Source organism: Epinephelus lanceolatus, chromosome 1, assembly GCF_041903045.1.
Source record: "Epinephelus lanceolatus isolate andai-2023 chromosome 1, ASM4190304v1, whole genome shotgun sequence".
NCBI classification, from domain to species: Eukaryota; Metazoa; Chordata; class Actinopteri; order Perciformes; family Serranidae; genus Epinephelus; species Epinephelus lanceolatus.
In genome coordinates this window covers 49520625-49543108 of record NC_135734.1, presented here as the reverse complement: position 1 = coordinate 49543108, position 22484 = coordinate 49520625, and the positions used below count along the sequence as shown (strand labels likewise).

Sequence of the window (22484 nt, the reverse complement as noted above, 5' to 3'; positions counted from 1 at the left end):
GCTAATGCTGCTGCTGCTGGGATACAGCTGAGGAGGAGCCGGCTGCTAATGCTATGTACCGGGATATTGCTAATGCTGCTTGCCGTGCTGCTGTAGCTCAGTCGTAACTGTAACTGATGCTGAGACTCTACTGACTGCGTGACTGGTAGACGGTGGTGGGTGGTGCAACAGGCCAAAACACAAATTCAAAACATAAACATGATTTGCGGACTGTAAAAATGTTTTTTAAATACGAATATTCTGGCTGTGCTATTGTTGTCGGTGAGATCAGTGTGTTATATGAACATTATTCCTTAGTCTCTGTGACATATTAGGAGGATCTGACGACTATTTGCTTTAGATTTCTTACATATAGCTCCTTTAACATTACACAGCTCGGCTTTCTCTCGCATGCACTTTTCCTACTTTTCCCTGTGCTGTCTCAAGTGCTGATATAGATTGGTCATGTTGTCGTGGGACGTGGCGACTTTAACTTTTAAACTTTTACACGACACGTCTTTCTGTTAAACGTCGCCGTACCTGAATCCAAAGTATCGGCATGTAATAGATGTTGCGTTTTTTTCACCACCTACTCAGCCTGTCCATGGTCGTGCTCATGCTCTTCTTCTGCGTCTATGTTGGTCACTGCTCCACGCCGGGTGGTCACTTGACTATACGTGCTGCACATACCAAGATAGCTTGTGGGCGTGATGGCAGCAAACTCCACACACTACAGCAGAGGTAGTCACGTTCACATGCACACACGTTAACATTTATTTACATTAAATCACAAATCGCAGCCTTTTATGTGGTTATGTAATCGCACAGCCTGACATCACGATTGCGATTAGATTAATCGTGCAGCACTAATTTGAATACAACATCATTACTGTACTAAAACAAATCTCAAATCTAGATACAGTACAGGCCAAAAGTTTGGACACACCTTCTCATTCAATGCGTTTTCTTTATTTTCATGACTATTTACATTGTAGATTCTCACTGAAGGCATCAAAACTATGAATGAACACATGTGGAGTTATGTACTTAACAAAAAAAGGTGAAATAACTGAAAACATGTTTTATATTCTAGTTTCTTCAAAATAGCCACCCTTTGCTCTGATTACTGCTTTGCACACTCTTGGCATTCTCTCCATGAGCTTCAAGAGGTAGTCACCTAAAATGGTTTTCCAACAGTCTTGAAGGAGTTCCCAGAGGTGTTTAGCACTTGTTGGCCCCTTTGCCTTCACTCTGCGGTCCAGCTCACCCCAAACCATCTCGATTGGGTTCAGGTCCGGTGACTGTGGAGGCCAGGTCATCTGCCGCAGCACTCCATCACTCTCCTTCTTGGTCAAATAGCCCTTACACAGCCTGGAGGTGTGTTTGGGGTCATTGTCCTGTTGAAAAATAAATGATGGTCCAACTAAACGCAAACCGGATGGGATGGCATGTCGCTGCAGGATGCTGTGGTAGCCATGCTGGTTCAGTGTGCCTTCAATTTTGAATAAATCCCCAACAGTGTCACCAGCAAAACACCCCCACACCATCACACCTCCTCCTCCATGCTTCACAGTGGGAACCAGGCATGTGGAATCCATCCGTTCACCTTTTCTGCGTCTCACAAAGACACGGCGGTTGGAACCAAAGATCTCAAATTTGGACTCATCAGACCAAAGCACAGATTTCCACCGGTCTAATGTCCATTCCTTGTGTTTCTTGGCCCAAACAAATCTCTTCTGCTTGTTGCCTCTCCTTAGCAGTGGTTTCCTAGCAGCTATTTGACCATGAAGGCCTGATTGGCGCAGTCTCCTCTTAACAGTTGTTCTAGAGATGGGTCTGCTGCTAGAACTCTGTGTGGCATTCATCTGGTCTCTGATCTGAGCTGCTGTTAACTTGCGATTTCTGAGGCTGGTGACTCGGATGAACTTATCCTCAGAAGCAGAGGTGACTCTTGGTCTTCCTTTCCTGGGTCGGTCCTCATGTGTGCCAGTTTCGTTGTAGCGCTTGATGGTTTTTGCGACTCCACTTGGGGACACATTTAAAGTTTTTGCAATTTTCCGGACTGACTGACCTTCATTTCTTAAAGTAATGATGGCCACTTGTTTTTCTTTAGTTAGCTGATTGGTTCTTGCCATAATATAAATTTTAACAGTTGTCCAATAGGGCTGTCGGCTGTGTATTAACCTGACTTCTGCACAACACAACTGATGGTCCCAACCCCATTGATAAAGCAAGAAATTCCACTAATTAACCCTGATAAGGCACACCTGTGAAGTGGAAACCATTTCAGGTGACTACCTCTTGAAGCTCATGGAGAGAATGCCAAGAGTGTGCAAAGCAGTAATCAGAGCAAAGGGTGGCTATTTTGAAGAAACTAGAATATAAAACATGTTTTCAGTTATTTCACCTTTTTTTGTTAAGTACATAACTCCACATGTGTTCATTCATAGTTTTGATGCCTTCAGTGAGAATCTACAATGTAAATAGTCATGAAAATAAAGAAAACGCATTGAATGAGAAGGTGTGTCCAAACTTTTGGCCTGTACTGTATATCATCACCATTTGCCTTTTTCTGATCAGTATTCTGTTGTGGTTAATACAATAAATGTGGTTCTGCATTTAGAATATCAATGAAAAATGACTTTTTCTCTGGATCGGCTGAGTTAGCAGTTCCTCCATGTTTGTTGATGTGCATTTAGTGTTGTTTCCTGTTTATTCATTCATCCAGTTTTTATATGTCTGGCAGTAACTACGCTTTGACTCCAGATTCTTTCCCTTTGTGTGTCTGTAGCACTACAGGAGAGTGACACACACTCTCTCTTCTGTTATTGAGGTGAACTTGAGCCAAGCACATACTTTAGTGTTTCTCCCAGCGGCTCCTGTGGCTGACAATAGGCAGCCAGTGTCGGGCAGCTCTCTGGTGTAAATGGGTTTGTGAACCTCGCTCCTCTCTCAGCCTGCTGCTGTAAATAAGAACTGTGTGCACTTTGTGTGTCCTGTATCTCAGTGATGTGTCTGCTGGGTTCTGGTCTGTACAGCACTTTATTGCTGACTCCTGCACTGCTGCTTTGATTGAGGAGCACCCTCAGGAACAGAGCGGTGTAGTTTAGAATCATTTATCCTATAAACCGACCTGTATGAGCTTTCCCTCAGCACAGTGAATGAACCCGAAATTATGGTCTGGCTCTGGCTTTTGGGGAATAAACTTTAGCACACAAAACACTAAAAAATGCATTTCTTGCAGAAAATGTGTGTGAATGCTGACAGATAAAATGAACCACAAGGCATTGGTGAAAATACAGAAATGTGAAATGAATGGACTGAAAAGTGTTAAAACCAAAATGCATTACAGGACACTGCTGGAAAAACTGGAAGTTTACATGTATAGCTGGCAGAGTGCTGAACTAAATCACCTTAAGGCCCTGACACACCAAGCTGACGGTCGGCCGTCAACCAAAGTCGGGCCGACAGTGAGTGTCTGTCAGCCTAGTTTTTGCGGTGTGTCCCGCACCGTCGGCACTTCGGCGTCGGCGTCTTTTTGGCCAATTGAGCATGTTGAATCGCCGGCAGAGCTCGTCGGTGAGAGAGATCACTCTGATTGGCTGTTCAGGTTTTATTTCCTCGCCCCTGTAGCGAGTGAATCTGCCTGTAGTGTAGTGGGCTAACAAGTGCTTCCTCCTCAGGCTCCACTTCGCTCAGCTGCCCCACAGACCCGCTGCTTCTTCCCACTTTAACCTGAATAACGAAGCACAGCCAGTTAGCCTCCGCTAGTCTCTGAGCTAGCCCCGGCTCTCCGTTTGGATCCAACCGGAGCACCGAGCCCTGGTTTGTTATTCAGGTTAAAGTGGGAAGAAGCAGCAGGTTTATCGGGCAGCTGAGTGAAGTGGAGCCTGCGGAAGAAACACCGGGACCGTCTGGATGTAATAGTCCGTGGAGGTGCTGCGGTGCTCGGCTGCACAGATAGGAAACCCCTCGGCTGACAGGATGTACCACTCTCTCACTCCGCTCTCTCTCACGCAGTCGCAGAACGTACGTGCTACTTGGCCGTCGGATGTAGTCCATGTAGTGTGTTCAAATGCAACTGACACAGGGCGACGTGAGGCGACGTGAGGCGACGTAGACGACACAACAGTTGGGTCGGTTTGGTGTGTCTGCACCTTAAAGAACTGAAGAGCTGAAATACATTGCCAGAAAAGCTGGAAGCTAACCTGTAAAGGTGCAGTCACACATGAACGGAATTAACACTGGTGAATATTTGCTTCCCGTACACTTCAGTTCAATGTTACTAGAGGTAAAAATAAAACATTCACTTCCCATGACAAAGCAAATTCACATCTTTGCATTGTGTGGAGTTCAACTCTGGTGAACTTTGGCAAAGTTGCAGCATCAACCAAAAGCAAAGAAGTATGTGTTAAGGAGACATATGATTGTTGCCATAACTAGCTGATATTGGCCATGAAAAATACAAACTGTCCCACATGAGAGATGTCAGGAGCCATGAAAGATAAGAAAATGAAAATGTACCAGTACCATCACATTTTCCACTGTTTATTAGCGAGCTAGCTAACCTGAGCTTGCAAGGTAGCCGTCTGTGTCTGTCATGTCAGGTTCAGCACACATATCACATGGGCAGGTGCTCGTCAGTCGCCTGCATTTGCTCATGTGTGACCGTACCCTGTAGACATGCTTGGGTTAAGGTTTTTGAAAACCTGCACTAACCCAGCCTGTTATTAGAGCCAACCTGTCCGGCCCCACTGGTAAACACGTGCATTAATTAATGACCAGAACCCAAACCCACAAACAGCAACTGAGTTTCTGGTAATGATCCTCATGCTGTTGGCTATGTTGCCGCCTATATATTTTCCAGTAAATATCACAATATAAAACATGTGTGTTCTCTTTTAAAAAAGTACACGTAACAGAAGGACATCAAACGCTTGCCCATCTTTTAAGTGGTAACATCTTGAGTCTGTGATCTTGAGCTCACAGCTGATACATACAGTGGTTTGTTTATATGACGTTACAGAAGTGCCTATTTATCAGATTCAGTGTGGACGGAGAGACGCTTGTTGTTAGGAAACATTTTTAAGCCTATTTATTTGCAGAGGGAAATATTGTTAGCAGACATGATGACCAGAAAGACGTAGATATGTTGCATTATTGAACACCATACGTTGAAATAACTTACTCAGAATGCAGCTTTGTAACTTTGTGACCCGCCTGCTCAAAACCTGCCATATTTTCTAACAAGTTTACCCGACCGCCGGAACGACAGGCTGTGGATCGACACACACATCACTTGTACTCTAATAATGTCAAAGCTGAAAGGTGAAATTAATTAACAAAAGGCTGAAATAAGAAAGGCTTTGTACTTTGACAAGCATAAAATGTAGAAACAAAGTTGAAGACAAGCAGAAATGTCCTTTAACTGCATCACAATTTGACATTTGAATGGTTTCTGTAGCTGACAGTGTGCAGAAGTGGCTGGTGAGTGACTGGAAAACATACTGAGGAGGAGTGATAAAGATTTGAAGAACATTTAAAGCCCACAGGTTGATACAGGCTGCTCATGTTGTCAGGGACAGTGTCATGTGTTTACAGTGATTATAATGATGTCATCTTTTTCATTATTAAAATACAAATATCTAAATATGTTTTACTAGATCATCCTGTATTGTGGGTGTTTGTAGATTTTTTATTTGTTAAGAGTGTAAACTGTTTGATTGGCTAAAAGAGAGAATATCCAGTCCTTGTCACGCAGCTCCAAACTTTTCGTGTGACAACTGACAGCGCTCTGTGACTGTGTGGTGAGCAGAGAGCGTGCTCAGTGTGAAGTTCTGCAAGTCAGTCAATATGGCATGAGTCCTTCGAGAGTGTGTGTGTGTGTGTGTGTGTGTGATTGTATACACTGCATTTCTTTCATTTAAAGTACTTTCTATGTATGTATCTACTTATTCATACAAACCCTGTCTTTTGATGTGTAGTCAACATCATCACTGGCACTTCTCTTGTTTTCCACCTTTATTTTTAAAAGAGATCCAACACATGTATTATTAATGAAATTAATTAATCTGTACTCTTGTCAGATGATGTGTGAAAGCTCTTACTCTGAAAGATGCTCCTGCATCATTAATAATCACATGCAGAATTTTAACGGGGCCTCTGGCAGAGTGTTTATCAAAGAACATTAGCTTCTGTGTCCACTGGGCATCTTCTTAAAAACAAATGCTAAACAGATGCTGAGGAGAACTGCTGTGTGTGTTACTCTTCTTGTTGCTAAGCAACTACTAAAAATCCATTTGAAATATGGCACTCTTGGGCTAAAAGTTGTACCTTGAGTGCTAAAAACATGCTAATCACTGTGTCAGCAGAGTCGGGATGGTGCAACAGGGATCCCAACAGGAGCTACTGAGCAATAGAAGCCTGCGCTGTGAGACGGGGGCTTCCCTGTGGACGCATTGCCTCAGAGTTGTATTATAATTTATGAAGGGCTGTGATAACAGCAGGTAAACAATCATGATTTAAATACCCTCTCACACACTCAGACTGCAAGTAGACATACGGATGATTTTTTTCGCCACTGTTTTTTTTTTTTTTTTTTTTTTTCTTACACAGTTTTAATGTGTGCCAGTAACTCATCCTGAAAACAGCAAACCTGCAGCAGAAGTCAAAACACAGTCAGGACAGATCGCCATATTCACTTTTTTCTACATGTGAGTTAAACTGATATCAATAAAAGAGGTACAAAGTGCACAACTCTGCACAAGCGCAGGCCTTTTAAAATTGAGCATTTTTTATTTGCTGGTGCTGGAGTTTGGTGCTCCACTTTATTAATGTTTGTCTCTTGGTGATGGTGAATGAATTATTCAAAAACTCCTTCACCTTCGTCTTCGAGAGCTAATTGTTAAGCTATTAAATCCAAAATGGGCCCAAACATTTGCCTTCTTTGAAGATGAACTACAGAAAAACTCTGGTGTGTAAACGCTGTGTTTGCTACCTTTGTCCTTCAGTTGACATAACAGTATTAATGACGCACATAGAAATAAAAATGTTTTTGTTGCGTCAATGAATCAATGCAGAGATGCAGAGGACAAGAAATAAAACCATGTTTGTCTCAGTGAAATGTCTCAGACTCAGTTGATAGTAGAGGCAAACGGGGAGTTCTGCTACAGTAAAATGAAAATGATGTGTACAGAGTTCATGGTCAGAATGAGACCCGGGCTGTTACCTGGTATCCACCTGAAGCCACTGATCCCCGTCCACACCCTCAGAATATGTTTATAGATTAAGGAGTCTTGACTGCTGTGGTGGAACTATCTGTTCTTAAATCTCATCTCAATACCCACTTACTCCTGGTAGGGGCTTAAGCCTTTCCCAGCATGCCGTGGCACAAGAGTGGAAAAACCTGCCGGGCAAGTTGCCGGTCGATATCAGAGCTGCCTCAACTGTGTTCGCCAAAACTTGACGTATTTCCCAGCTCAGTTTCCCAAAAACAGCTCCTCCTCCACTGCAGCCACAGTTACATAATGGTTCTCCTGCACAGGGGCCTCCTGTAGAGAGACACAACAGAGATAGAGAGACAGACAGAGACAGAGAGACAGACAGAGACAGTGACATAACATACAGAGAGAGACAGACGGAGACAGAGAGACAATACACAGAGAGACAGATGGAGACAGAGAGACACGACACAGAAAGAGACGGATGGAGACAGAGAGACACATCACAGAGAAACACATGGAGAGAGAGAAACACAACACAGAGGGAGAGACAGGGACAGACAGAGAGACAGACAGAGACAGTGACACAACATACAGAGAGAGACAGACGGAGACAGAGAGACAACACACAGAGAGACACAGCACAGAGAGAGATAGACAGAGAAAGACACAACACAGAGATACACGGACAGACACAGAGGCACAACATACAGAGAGGGACAGACGGAGACAGAGAGACACAGACACAGATGAAGGCAGTGAGACACAAAGCAGAGGGAGACAGACAGAGACGGAGACAGAGAGACACAACACAGTGTGAATGTCTCACCGGGAGATCTCTGCTTCAGACATGTGTACAAGCTTCCAAACCTCTGCAGAAAAGTGTGTTTGCATTTATTTATGCATGTATGAACAGAGATATGCATGCAGTGTGTGTGTGTGCGTGCGTGCGTGCGTGCGTGCGTGCATGCGTGTGTGTGTGCGTGTGTGCGTGTGTGTGTGTGTGTACTCTCTACATTATATTCATATATGAACACTGCCTGCGTCTACAGTAGCCACATGTACTGTATGTAGTGAGAGTGTAGTTTTTTGTGTCGACCTTACAGTCTCAGAGGACGGTGTGTGTCTTTGCTTGTGTGTCAGTGTCGGTGTGTGTGTGCATGCATGTATGCTTATGTGTGTGTGTGTGTGTGTGTTTATAGCACCTGCCCCTGCAGAGGAATTTCTGCCTGTCTAGCGTCCTGCCAAGAACTGAATGGACATTTAACTCCACTGCTGCTGCTGAGGGCCTGTAGGGTACATTAGAGCGCTAATAATAGAACAAGCTATAGGGGGAAGTGTGTTCTGGGTTTTGTGTGTGTTTGTGTGTGTGTCTGGGTGTGTGTGTGTGTGTACGGGCTAACTTGTCTCAGTTGAAACACCAAAATACTGATCTACTGCAGTCGAACATATGCTGCCTTTAGCTTGATAGAAGCCTTTAGAAATATAGACCTGAGAGGAGAGGTGGATTTTAGGGTTCATCGTGATCATGTTTATATGTGTATGACAAATGTGATTTAAATGATTATAGGGCTCTGACTAAAAATCATTTTCATTAATAATAACTTTTTTGATCAATCATGTAATTAATAATTACAAATTCCCAGAGCTCAAAATGACGTCTCTAAATAGTCCAAAACCCAAATATTTTCAGTGTTCAGTAACACGAAAAGGACAAAAACTGCAACTCCTAAAATCAGATAGTTTTGATAACTACTTAATGAATGACTTGACCAGTCAGTTGTTTATCTCACTCTCGTTAATGTAAAATCTCAAGAACACCTTAAAGGGATAGTGCACCCAAAAATGAAAATTCAGCCATTATCTACTCACCCATATGCCGAGGGAGGCTCAGGTGAAGTTTTAGAGTCCTCACATCACTTGCAGAGATCCAAGGGGAGAGGAGGTAGCAACACAACTCCACCTAATGGAGGCTGACGGCGCCCCAGATTCAAACGTCCAAAAACACATAATTGAAACCACAAAATATCTCCATACTGCTCGTCCGTAGTGATCCAAGTGTCCTGAAGCCCCGACATAAAAAGTTGTTTGGAAAAATATCATTTGAACTCTGTTTTTAGCCTCATTGTAGCCTGTAGCTCTGACTGCCTCTCTGTGCACTGCGCGCGAGACCAGCGAAAGCACGTGAACACACATGAATGCGGTGCCCATGTCTCAGTGTACACATGTGAGCGCAGATAGTGGGTGCACTATCCCTTTAAGGCAGTGGTTCCCCATTGGTCCAGCCATAGGGTCCACATTTCTGCATAGTCTTTCGTTCAAGGTCCACACAGTTAATATATTCAACATCATACTTGCATCTGGCCGCGATGTTAAGCTAGTTTGCTGTCTCTGTCAAGTAGCTGTCCATTAGTCACTCACTCTACAGTAGGGAAACAGCACTTCAGAATAAAAGCTATGTGTTGTAGATTCACTGTACTTAAAAATAAGGTGTGTTTTTTTCCAAACTTGACACGTTTCTGAGTCACTTGCAGTCCATTCAGAATGGACCTGTGACCCACTGTGGGATCACAACCCACCTGTTGGGAGCTGCTGCCTTAAAGGGATAGTGCACCCAAAAATGAAAATTCAGCCATTATCTACTCACCCATATGCCGAGGGAGGCTCAGGTGAAGTTTTAGAGTCCTCACATCCCTTGCAGAGATCCAAGGGGAGAGGAGGTAGCAACACAACTCCACCTAATGCAGGCTGACGGCGCCCCAGATTCAAACGTCCAAAAACACATAATTGAAACCACAAAATATCTGCTTGCGTGAGACTGTGAGACATGGGCACTGCGTTCATGTGTGTTCACATGGTTTTGCTGGTCTCGCACACACACATGTGAGCGTGGTGCACAGAGAGGCAGTCAGAGCTTCAGGCTACAATGAGGCTAAAAACAGAGTTCAAATGACGTTTTTCCAAACAACTTTTTATGTCGGGGCTTCAGGACACTTGGATCACTACGGACGAGCAGTATGGAGATATTTTGTGGTTTCAATTATGTGTTTTTGGACGTTTGAATCTGGGGCGCCGTCAGCCTCCATTAGGTGGAGTTGTGTTGCTACCTCCTCTCCCCTTGGATCTCTGCAAGTGATGTGAGGACTCTAAAACTTCACCTGAGCCTCCCTCGGCATATGGGTGAGTAGATAATGGCTGTGTGTGAAGCATTCATGTTTTCACTGACATGCATGGAAACTGTCAGAGAAACGTGACTGGTGTTTGGAAGCATACAACTGCAGGGCGGTAATGATATTTTTTTTTTACAAAGTCAGTTTGCTTTCTTTCCCTTTGATTTCTCCCCCCCCCCCCCCCCCCCCCTTTTTTTCTGAAACCTGATGTCCTGTTTTTGGGAAAAAACATGATGACGTGTGTTGGTGCTGCAGCAGCGTAAACAGTCACTCACTCAACTCTACCTGCATTTAAAGACAAATCCAGTGGCAGGGATAGACTCACGCACTAACCTCACGTCTCTCTCTACAGTGAAAAAGAAAAAAAAAGCTCAAACCAGGAAGGTCGAAGGTTCAATTCCTGCCTGCGTCATGTGATTTCGCTATATTTCTTGTTATCCATAACAATTGCACAACAGGTGGACTGGAATCTGTAAATCTGTGTGTGTGTGTGTGTGTGTGTGTGTGTGATAGACTGTGATCCGTTCACAGTGTTTCTCTGCCTCCTGGCCAATATATGCTGGCTGGCGTGGGCTCCCACTCTCTCTGTGAGGATAAATAGGAATAAGCTGGTTAAACAATGAACTCACTCACCTTCACTGTGTTACAGTGTGAGCTGTTATTGTTTAAGTGCCAGTGCCATGGATAACACACCACAGAAAGGGCCTGGTGGTGCCAAAGAATGACAGCTTACTCAGCTTCTTCTCGAGTTGGACCATATGAATCAAGTGAGCTGAACAACAGATGAGTATAATCCCTCTCTCCCTCTGTCTCTCCGTCCCTCCCTCCCTCCATCAGAAACACAAAGTCGATCTGTTCTACAAGGTCCGCCACGTGATGATGGAACTCATCGACCTGAGACGGCAGCTGCTGTCTGGTCACCTGACGCAGGACCAGAGCCGAGATGTCAAGAGACACATCACTGTCAGATTGGACTGGGGCAACGAGTGAGGACACGCACACACACACACACACACACACACTGATACGCTTGAACTGAGACATCAAGAAATGTAAAGGACTGCAAAGTTGAGATCAATTTCGATCTTAACAACAGGAGCTTATTAGGGCTGAGTATTATCCTTTACGGTATCAACTGAAATAAGCCAGTACCAGGTGGTAACAAAACCTCTCCAGTCAAACAATACCTGCATTTGATCCTTTTTGTACCCGATAAAAAAAGACTATTTGTGTAGTTTTCCTCACAGCCAATCAGCGCAAGCATTCTTCAGTTAATTCAACGTGTGATTGGCTCATGACCACAACATCTACAACCCATACAGTCTGTGGTGTTCAGTGTGCTGAGATGCCACAAAAACATTTGATAGCATGGTTACGCTACACGTCTGTGGCTGTAGCTGACTGAACAGTCCCAACACAAGGTTCATTTAGTTTCTGGAGCTTTTAATCTATCACACAAATCTTCCTCAGAAGATGAAGTTAAAAGTAAAAAATTACATCCGTAACTGAACCAACCTGTATGAGCTGAAGCCTGAACTGGGCCCATCCGAGATCATCACGTAACATACTGAGCCTGAGCCCGACCAAGCCTGGTCCCTTCCAAAAGCACAAGTCGGCTTCTAATGCCAGGGACACTCCGGCTGTGTGGCAACGTAAGCCACGCACGTCTCCAGCAGAAAATAGACCAGCTCGGTGGATCACTGACTCTCTTTCCCCGCTAGAGACGCTCCCTGCTCCGGCCAGGAGGAAGCACAGAGAGCCCAGCACAAAGCCTGGCTGCTCCCTCTCCTTCTCTCCCTGCCTGCATTTTTCAGTATTCCTATATTTAGTTATCAAAAAATATATATGTTTATAATTTCCCACCACAGCCTGAGCCTAACCCGACCCGGCCAATCAGCACACATTTTCAGCCTGAATCCAGTCTGACCCGTTGGGCTTTTCGCGACCCATCGGGCTCGGGTTGAGATTAAGCACTTTAAAACATAAATTGTGCAATAATATTATAAATACACAGAGAAACACAGATGCACACACTACACAGTAATAATGTCTTTTGCACCTGTATCCAACTTTCAAAGAAAAGTACTTTTCTGTATTTGTATCTTGCTTTTTAAACCAGCTCATGATGGGTTTGAGTCTTAAAACTTAAATCAATTTCAGATCAAGCATTTGGAGATACGAGATAAGATAAACAGTTACTGATCCTCAGCAGAGAACATTTGCTTGTTGAGTAACATTAGTAGTGCAGATAATGAAGTGGGGAAAAAGTGACATGATGTGATTAATAGCAGCAGAGCCTTTGTTAACAGTGCACATCAGACTGATTATATGAGCATATATATGAGTAATAGTACTAGCTACATGTTAGTAGTTTTATTGAGTGTGTTCTACTGAGAAATAACACACATATATCCTCCTCACAGATGTGTCAGTGTGTGAAGATCTGCCCTCTAAATCAGTGCTGCAGACAGCAGATCAGCGCGTTCTCCTCACACCTACACAGGGCAAATAAAAGTATGATTGGAGGCAGGTGGATGAAGCCGTACAGCAGCGGTTGAAAAGGCTCGTGGGAGCTTGTCAGAAGTCTGATGGAAAACAAATGAAAAGGAGAGAAACCGACTTGGAATTGAGTTATTAACACTGGAGATATGAACGGTGGGCGGCACAGGACTGTAACAGGTTATCTGAAGCTCCAACCCACTGTGTGTCTCTGAGGTGATGTGTGTGTGTGCTCATGAGGAAGATGAGGATGATGAGTATAATAAGACTAGCAGTAACAGTTGTATTTCAGAGGTGTTTTTCAGTCTTTAATAGCAGTTTTTAGTAGCTAGTATTCGTGTTGCTGCTATAATCAGGAGCTCAGATTTTCTGACACAAGTCGTAGCTACATGTTGGTGGTGATATTAATGTGTCCGAGCTGAGGCTGCAGGTTCTTTACACAGATATTGAGACTTGATGTTGAGAACTAACTGAGCTAGCAAACATTTTAAGCCACAGAAACTCTAAAAGACAAGCTAACTATGTGCTGTTTATCTTGTCTAGCAGACGACTGATCACTCAGTCTCCAGCCGGTGAGACAAGTGACATATCAGATGAAAGGGCAGCAGTGTTAGTTTGTAGTCTGGAAGCTAATTCACACTGAAAAGTAGCTTGACAGGCAAACAAGCTGCACTGCATCCTCTCTGAGGTCCTGCAGGACGCCTGAGAGCAGAATTAGGAAATGTTCTTTTCACTGCAGAGATATTAGTCATAGAAGTCAGTTCAGTGAATTAAGAAGAAGCAACTCTTTGATAATTTATCATGAGTCATTTTGTTCAGCAAAAATGTTCAACATGCTCTCAGATGTGAGGATCTGATACTAATACTCTAATAATAAATTTGTCTTGTGTGAATGTAAATTAAAAATCTTAAAGTTTTGGTATGTTAGTTGGACAAAAGAGAAATCAAACTTTATCTGGACATTATGAGCCTGTTACACCTGCTACTGTACTAATACGTGTTTCAGTGTTCCGAACACAAGTGGAGAGCCCAAACACACCGCCGTTCACACCTTTGTCTGTGAAGTTTCTCCAGGAGACCACTTGTGTTCAGATTTTGTAATTACATCCACACCTTCGATCGCTTCCCACTGGTCACGTTAGCGTTTGTGTTTGTACAGCTGGAGATAGGGATGTCCCATAAACTTTATTTGCCCCTGATCCTGATCCAGGCCCTGTAATATACCTGCTGATACCGAGTCTGAGTCTAATTCTTCTATTTACCGAGATAGTACAGCTGCACGGTGCACATTTCAAGTACTTTTAAGTTAAGCCTATTAAAAATAAATCCAATTTATAGTTGACAGTTGATAATAACTTTGGCTAAAGTATAAATTGACAAACCTTCTCTTTAATCTTTGTAGCCATGTCACTGTTTCAAGGGAATTTCTCTGCTTTAAGAGAGTTTTTCCAGTGTCTGTTCTTCGATGCAGCCTGTCTCTGAGTTACGTGAGATGAACTGTATTCCACTAAATAAATATTTTCATCATCTGAACACTTTTGTGCAGATTAGGCTACATTAATATTTTACTTTTATTGACCGTTAACTCACAGGGCTTTTGTTGCACATGCAGTGGCGTGGTGGGTCTGCACCGCTGTCTGTCTCTTCTCCATCTATGGTAAAACACCACGCACCAAATCACGTATTCTCATAGAACAGCTCATATGTTATCCTACAAAAAATGCATGTACAACAGTTTGTGTACATGCTACAAATTTGAGCCCCATAAATGACGTTGCGTCCTTAATGTACAGTTACATAATTAAGATAAATTTACAGAGGTAAGGTTTAGGAAAAGAAACATGGTGAGAACGTCCCTTGAAATGACTCAAAAGTTCACTCAAAGTTCACACGGTTCCGAACATGCGACTCCAGGGGAAGGTCACAGGCTAAAGTCCGTTTTTTTTGTGACCCATCCACCACCCCAATCTGCCTCCTTACAAGCGTTCAAAATACGTGGCGTATGTATAAAGTTGGGTGCATTGTTTTTAATAGGAAAACATTTGAAACATTAGTGAGAACAGCCTGACCAAATGCAAGAGACACACTGAGCTGTAATGTAAGAGTCCTTATAACTTTGGTAAATAACATGAATAAAGCATAGCATTTTGCTGTTGGTTATGGTGGGCTGGGTGCATAGTGAAGGAAAGAGGGAGAGTTGATAACAGCTGCACTTGTTGCATTGTTGTGCATGAAACTATTTGAAGTATAAACACCTGTGTGACAGCTGGATCAGGATCTATATACACCCGAATATAGCCAATCCTGATCAGTTCAGTTTGTGTTGATCTGCTCCAAAACTGATCTTTGAGGTCAGATCAAGACATCCCTAGCTGGAGGTATTGCTTTCAGCAGAATTTTACATGTCTCCTTTTCAAATTTTACACATTTTAACACAAATCAATGGAGAACATTGTCAAGTTTCAAGTTATTTATTGTCATATGCACAAAAATTGTAGGTAAACAGTTGTTGGCAATGAAAAGCTGCTAAAATAAATGTATTAAAAGAAAAAAGTGCAAGTAAAAATGAGATTCCAAGACATAAAACAGTGCAGAATCAAAACTCCTCAGATGAATCGATAATGAAAAGAACACTTTGAGTTGAGCATGTAACTTCATATCAGACAAATAATGGAAACTTATTCAGTGTTGGTACAGCAGAGATAATCTCAGCATTGTGTGAAAAGAAGAGAGTCACATCTTGGTGAAATATAGTGGATAAAACCTTCAGCTTTCAGTTCTTAAACTTTATCAGCCAGAGAATGATGTGTTTGGAACCTTGGTTGAATGAAATTTACTGGCCCCTCTCTGCCCCCAGTGAGACAGAAATAGACTTTTATTTTTTCAATCACAGTTTAAAAAAAAAAAAAACGTTTTACTCAGAATATTCTGCAGCGCGTCTTTAGGACCAAGGTCACAGGTCTGTGGGTGAAAGATGTGGTTGTTGAGATTGAACAGAAAGTAATCCTCAGGAACAATATCCCCCAAGGCCACATCTAAAATTACTTCAATATACTGTGAGTGAGTGTGTGTGTGGATGGGTTTCTGTTCCTGTATCTATGTCAGAAATAGTGTACATGGTTTGTGAAGGTTATATAAAAAAACACTGACGCTCTCTCTCCTCTCTCCCTGTAGACACCTGGGTCTGGACTTGGTGCCAAGAAAGGAGTTTGAGATGGTGGACGAAGATCAGATAAGCGTGTCGGATCTTTATAAGATGGTGAGAGCTTTATTTAGTGCAGGAGGAACTGTTTACACACTGGATAATGTTAGGGGACTGAGTAATCCCAGCTGAGGTGAAAGTATCTTGTATGAACAGAACTGAAACCAGCAATCCAGGATTACATCACCACTATGAGTGCAGTCAAAGATAAACACACACACACATCACAACTTTGTCCTGGGTCTTAAGATAAGGGTCTTTGCAGACATCTTTGCCAGTGATTTTAAAGTCCAGTCCGAAAGAAATACACCGTTAAAAACAAAATGACAGAGAGCTGATTAAAGTAAAACAAATCCATCTCATGGTTAGGGACTGGGTCCTTGGTCCGGAAGTCTATTTGTCTTTGGTTTTTTAGGAAAATCCTGCATATCTTTTATTTGCATAAACTCATGGAATACTTTACAAGTTACATTTTAGGGCATGTATTCAGTAATCTGTAGTGGAATAGGTTTTAGAAGTAACAACACACTCAGGAACTTTACATGATTTATTGTGCCAGTCCAACTAAAATCGGACTTAAAATAATAGATGTAAACATGTTAGTCTGACTGAAATCATACTAAATTCAATTTCTCAAAGTCGGACTAACACTCCCAGATAATGCCATGGGGGGTGGAATTACTCCTGCATGTATACAGTCAATCACACCCAAACTGGCCGAGGTGTTCGGCGCATGCTCCACAGTTTCCACCCTGGGTTTTGACCTGGAAGTTGAATAGCATTAAATGTGTAACAGAAGAAGAAGCCGGTAACAACATGGAGAAATCTACATCCAGAGCCGTGACTTTTTGGACAGACACAATGTACAGAGCTGTAAAGTTGTCCACCATGGTACCAGTTAGCTGCTAGCTAACCGTAGCTAACTTGTTTGTCCATAGTTTGGTCTGTGACGTAATAGGTCAACAGGAAAAAGGTCCAATACTAACAAGCTGAAAGGGGGCATATCTCCACCTATTAGGGATGAGTCCGTGTACACGTGTTTGAGATCATAAACGGTTATGAAAAATTAGTACTTGAACAACGTTTGTTTTTTTGGGGGGGGGGGGGGTGGGGGGGGGGTTGATACTAATTGTTGACTAACTGTGATAGACTGTGAATATGACATGAAATGGTGTGAGACCGGGTTTGGTAGCAGGTCAGTAGCCAACGTGCTCCGTTCTAATAAAACGGCACGGTCGTTAAGGGGGTCGTTCGCCAGTGGGCTATAATGAGTACCGGGCCGTCAAGTCACAGCATCCGCGGTGAGAGGATACGGAATTGTTTGCGCTTTTATGCACGGGTCGGTGGTGAAGTGGCGCACATGACTTGTGCTACGGACAGACGGACAGACGGACGGACAGACGAGCCACGTATCTCGGTGCCGCTTAAAAACAGGTAATACATCTGGCTACATCTTTCCCACATCAAATATCCGTGATTGCCTAGACCCACGTGCGTAAAAGCGCACACAATTCTGTGTCCTCTCTCCACGGATGCTGTGATTTTATGGCCCGGTACTCACTGTAGCCCACTCTTATAAGACCCAATAATAATAATAATAATAATAATAAGTTACTGTGGACCTATATGCCATGCTTTTTAATAAAATTACCAGAGAAGTTCACTGACAAACAGGTAATGTCAGCCTGAATTACTCGCGTGCGTCCCCGGTGAAAATCGCTGAAATGCATGGGAAATACGGCTTCTACAGGCTCGCCATAGCTCACTGTCAGGACTCAGGGACCAGAATTCGAGATGACGGACCGTTGGAATGGCGATATTTTGGAGTGGCGGCCTGTAACCGTTGGTTAAATGGCCCGTTTGGTTGGTATTCGGATAACTGGGACTTTACTGGTATAATGCAGTAGCACCACCCAGCGGTGAAACTCGTGTGCACGTTTACACAAAAAAAAAATTACCCACTCTAAACGTTCAGTGGCCTAGTGGTAGAGTGTCTGCCCTGAGATGGCCAGGGATCGAACCCACAACCTGGGAGGTTGTGGGTTCGATCCCCGGCCGGGTCATACCAAAGACTAAAAAAATGGGACCCACTGCCTCCCTGCTTGGCACTCAGTATCAGGGGTTGGAATTGGGGGGTTAGATCACCACATGATTCCCGAGCGCAGCACCGCTCCCTAAGGGGATGGGTCAAATGCGGAAAACAAATATCAGGTGTGTGACAATCAGTGGAACTTTAATCTTTAATCTTTGTACACGAACTCACCCCTACCGCCTATCGTAACAGAGTTGGACATACTTTGCTCAATGAATTGTTTGTATACTGGGACAGTAGTCCAATTAAATGTCCTAGTCGAGCTGTAACTGTAGCTCCACTTCCCTTTCCATGTAAACGTACTAACTGAGAGCTGCCAGCCAAAACTCTCTATTTATATAAAGAGTATAACCACAGTCCTCCACTATGGGCTTCATCAGGGTACTTCAAAAGTACTTCAGCAAATCAACACCATGTAATACTACAGTCTAAGGAATTGAACCCATGACTGTCAAATTACAATCCTGCTCTTGTAATCTGTAATGATTCTGCTCTGTTGTTTATCCTTCCGGGTTGGTTATTTGTGATATTCTGTGACATTTCAGTCCTGCATGAAATGTCAGTAATACAAGCTGGGAACACATGAATGATCTAGAAGAGGGTAACTGTCAGGGACACTTTGTTTTCATCTCTAAATTACTGACATGTGGTGTGTTTGGGCACTAATGTCACTAACTAATGGGATGTTCCCCCCCATATGACAGATGTGGACATTGCTGGAAACAGGTATATTTCTGTCAATACTTTGTTCCTAATACATCCTTAGTATAGACGGATCACCTGTGATTCAGTCTGGATCACACTTCCAGGACTGTTTAAGAAATATTGAATGGAGAAAAACTGGAGCTGCTTAATTTAGGTGTGAGTTGCTGCCTTGTGAGAAGTATTCTTGGTTGTTCTTAGTGATACATGACGTTCTGTCTCTTACATCAGTCCTGCTTTAAATAGCTGAGCTGTACTAGTCAAACACTGTAGTCGTGGTGATTCCCCCTTTGTTCCGTTGCCTAGAGACAGATCTGGAGACAGGATGGGGGAAGGAGGAAGAAAGAGAACCAGAGAAATAAAGTTGATCGATGGAAGGATGGAAGGTGAAAAACAGCAAACATCGAGAAAGAGAGGAAAACAAATTTACAAGCATCTATGGAGCATAATGGCCTCTTCAGTTACATCCGATATTGTTTCAGACCTGCAGTGTCTTCTTTACAAAAGTGCACAAGAACAAAGTAACAGAAACAAGAGACAGATATGAAATCATGATTCAAATGCTTCCCTTACTTTCAGTAATGGAAACGACTGTTTTCTTGTGTTTCGGTCTCGGTTGTTACATTTGACCAAGAAAAGGTCAAGATGAAGAAAACACAAGATAATATTAAACTTCATTGATCCCTGTGGTGAATTTACATTTCTGCTGCAGCAGCAGAATAAGTTTCAGCCCCAGAGAAAAAAAGACGACTAGAATATAAAGTAAGCAATAAGGAACTTTACAGAATAATACAACAGGAAAACAATCAATTGCAAGATAACTCGCTGTGAATACATAAAAAACTTAACTGAGCATTTATTTGTTGGGAAGATAATCATAATGTTTATTATTTAACGGAATATTCTTGCTTACTTAAGGGGACAATTCACCACAAATTCCAATACAGATCTTTATCCTCTTACCTGTAGTGCTGTTTATCAGTCTAGATTGTTTTGATGTGAGTTGCAGAGTGTTGGAGATATCGTCCGTAGAGATGTCTGTCTACTCACCAATGTAATGGAACTAGATGGCACTCGGTTTATGATGCTCAAGGCATCAAATAAATGAATTTATAAATCTTAATATCTATGTTAATGTCTTTCCAAAACTCATGACACAGTTACTAAAGATCACCCACAGAGCTTGTTGTGAGCAGTTTTTGTGTAGGAACTATTTTCTACCGCGCAGAGGGAAGTGTGCATCTACTCGTGGCCGAGAGGCTTGTGACAGTGTGAGATGTAAACATTAATGGCGTCCTCTTCGGCTGAGCTGAGTTAGCAGAAGATGTACGCTCCTTGCTGTGCAGTGATACAGTTAGGTTTAGGAAAAGAAACCTGGTGGGGACGTACCTGAAAATGACTCAAAGATCACTCAAAGTTCACACGGTTTTGTGACCCATCCACCAAACCAACCTGCCCACTTACAAGACAGCACCGGACTGGTGCCTTGTTTACTCCTGTCAGTGTATTGGTCACATGATCACAGCCTTTCAGAATACACAGGATTTGTACGAATTTGGGTGCCTGATTGGAGAGAAGCCAAACATCTCTACAACTAATATCTCCAACATTCTGCAACTCACACCCAGTCTCACTTGGAAGTTGTCCGAATCCAGTACTCGGTCAGTGACTTCCAGCGTCAGACACCAACGAAAGAGCTGTCCTTTAATGTCGTCATGATATGCGGCTGGTCACCATTATTGTTTAATGGCAGCTGACAGCATCAGGGGGAAATGTGGCGGGACAAGAACGAAAGTTAAGGCAGCAGAAGTCCAAGCGGGGGGGTGGGAGTGGTGTTGGTGGGGTCCAAAAAACACCAACTTTGACCCGGGAGAGTGGTGTTTGCATCCTGTGAAGTTATAAAGCCAAACACTGTTCTTTTATCTTAAACCCACCACGTGTTTTATATAGCCTTAACCCAACTAAGTGCCTTAGTTGTTGAAGGAAAGAAAAATGTCAATTTGCATTTATTTTGAAAGAGACTATGTAAACATTAAATTTCCTGCGAATACGGAAGTGTATTTTGAAAGAAGACAATGCATGTAACAGGCAGAACTTGACAGGGCATCCCAGACCATCAACAACCAACACACCCAGGGTGCCTTCCAAGACATATCTGGTCGTGGAAAGTCCATGACCAAATGGCTATATGTGATGAGGTCGGAGTGAGAATGTGTTGGCAACTCACACCAAAACAATCTAGACTGATAAATAGCACTGCAGGTAAAGGCCCGGACACACCAAGCAGACGGTCGGCCGTTGACCAAAGTCGGGCCGTCGGTGAGCGTCTGTCAGCCTAGTTTTTGCGGTGTGTCCCGGACCATCGGCACTTCGGCGTCAGCGTCTTTTTGGCCAATTGAGCATGTTGAATCGGTGGCGGAGCTTGTCGGTGAGAGAGATCACTCTGATTGGCTGTTCAGGTTTTATTTCCTCGCCCCTGTAGCGAGTGAATCTGCCTGTAGTGAAACCGGGGCTAACCGGTGCTTCCTCCTCAGGCTCCACTTCACTCAGCTGCCCCACAGACCAGCTGCTTCTTCACACTTTAACCTGAATAACAAACCGGAGCTAGCTGGGAGCGGCTAGCGGAGCGTTAGCCGCAGCATGACCGGAGGGAAGCACAGCCAGTTAGCCTCCGCTAGTCTCTGAGCTAGCCCCGGCTCTCCGTTTGGATCCAACCGGAGCACCGAGCCCTGGTTTGTTATTCAGGTTAAAGTGGGAAGAAGCAGCGGGTTTATCAGGCAGCTGAGTGAAGTGGAGCCTACGGAAGAAACACCGGGACCGTCTGGATGTAATAGTCCGTGGAGGTGCTGCGGTGCTCGGCTGCACAGATAGGAAACCCGTCGGCTGACAGGATGTACCACTCTGTCACTCCGCTCTCTCTCACGCAGGCGCAGAACGTACGTGCTACTTGGCTGTCGGATGTAGTCCGTGTAGTGTGTTCAAATGCAACTGACACAGGGTGACGTGAGGCGACGTAGACGACGCAACAGTTGGCTTTCGTCGCCGCTAGTTCTTTGATGTCGGTTTGGTGTGTCCGCACCTTAAGAGGGTGGATTTTGGGGTTAACTGTCTCTTAAAAGGCATTTACATGTATCCAAACGTATAACCAGATTATACTGTACATAAAATGTGTCAATAGGTGTGGATGTATAACTTCATAGCATCGTGGAAGATGAAATAATGTAGTTACAGCAAAAACATGGAGAACTCCTATAAGGAGCCACAGTATGTACGTAATGTAAATGTGTTGTATTTGCATGAACCAGTTGCCATGAAGGCCGTTCTCATTATATTTTTCTTCGTACGCATCTTAAGGGGCAAAACATTCCTGATTAGTTACCTGGAACAATTCAGAGTTAAGAGGGCGATGAGACAGCGTCTGCAGGCTGGTGTTAATTTTCTGCTCAGGTTGGAATATTTGCAGATGGCTTGCATTTGACAGTCATTACTTCAATTCATCAAACAGGTTTTCACTCCTCGTTCTCTCTCTTCTCATGCAGCCACTCAAGAGATTTACAGAGACAAGTCGGAGTAATGAGTCTCTGGGGCGGTTTCTTCATCTGAGGAGGAGAATGAAGAGA

General features: G+C 43.4%; 1 protein-coding gene across 9 annotated transcripts in view; it reads left to right on the top strand.

The window, feature by feature from the left end:
* Positions 1 to 22484, top strand: part of dock3 (dedicator of cytokinesis 3) — a 308157-nt gene that overhangs the window by 212971 nt on the left and 72702 nt on the right. For all 9 annotated transcript variants that reach the window (XM_078171836.1, XM_078171839.1, XM_078171833.1 and 6 more), the window contains exons 6-7: positions 11207 to 11355; positions 16043 to 16127. In XM_078171836.1, the coding sequence (XP_078027962.1) occupies positions 11207 to 11355; positions 16043 to 16127 (234 nt within the window). The remainder of the gene's footprint in view (positions 1 to 11206; positions 11356 to 16042; positions 16128 to 22484) is intronic.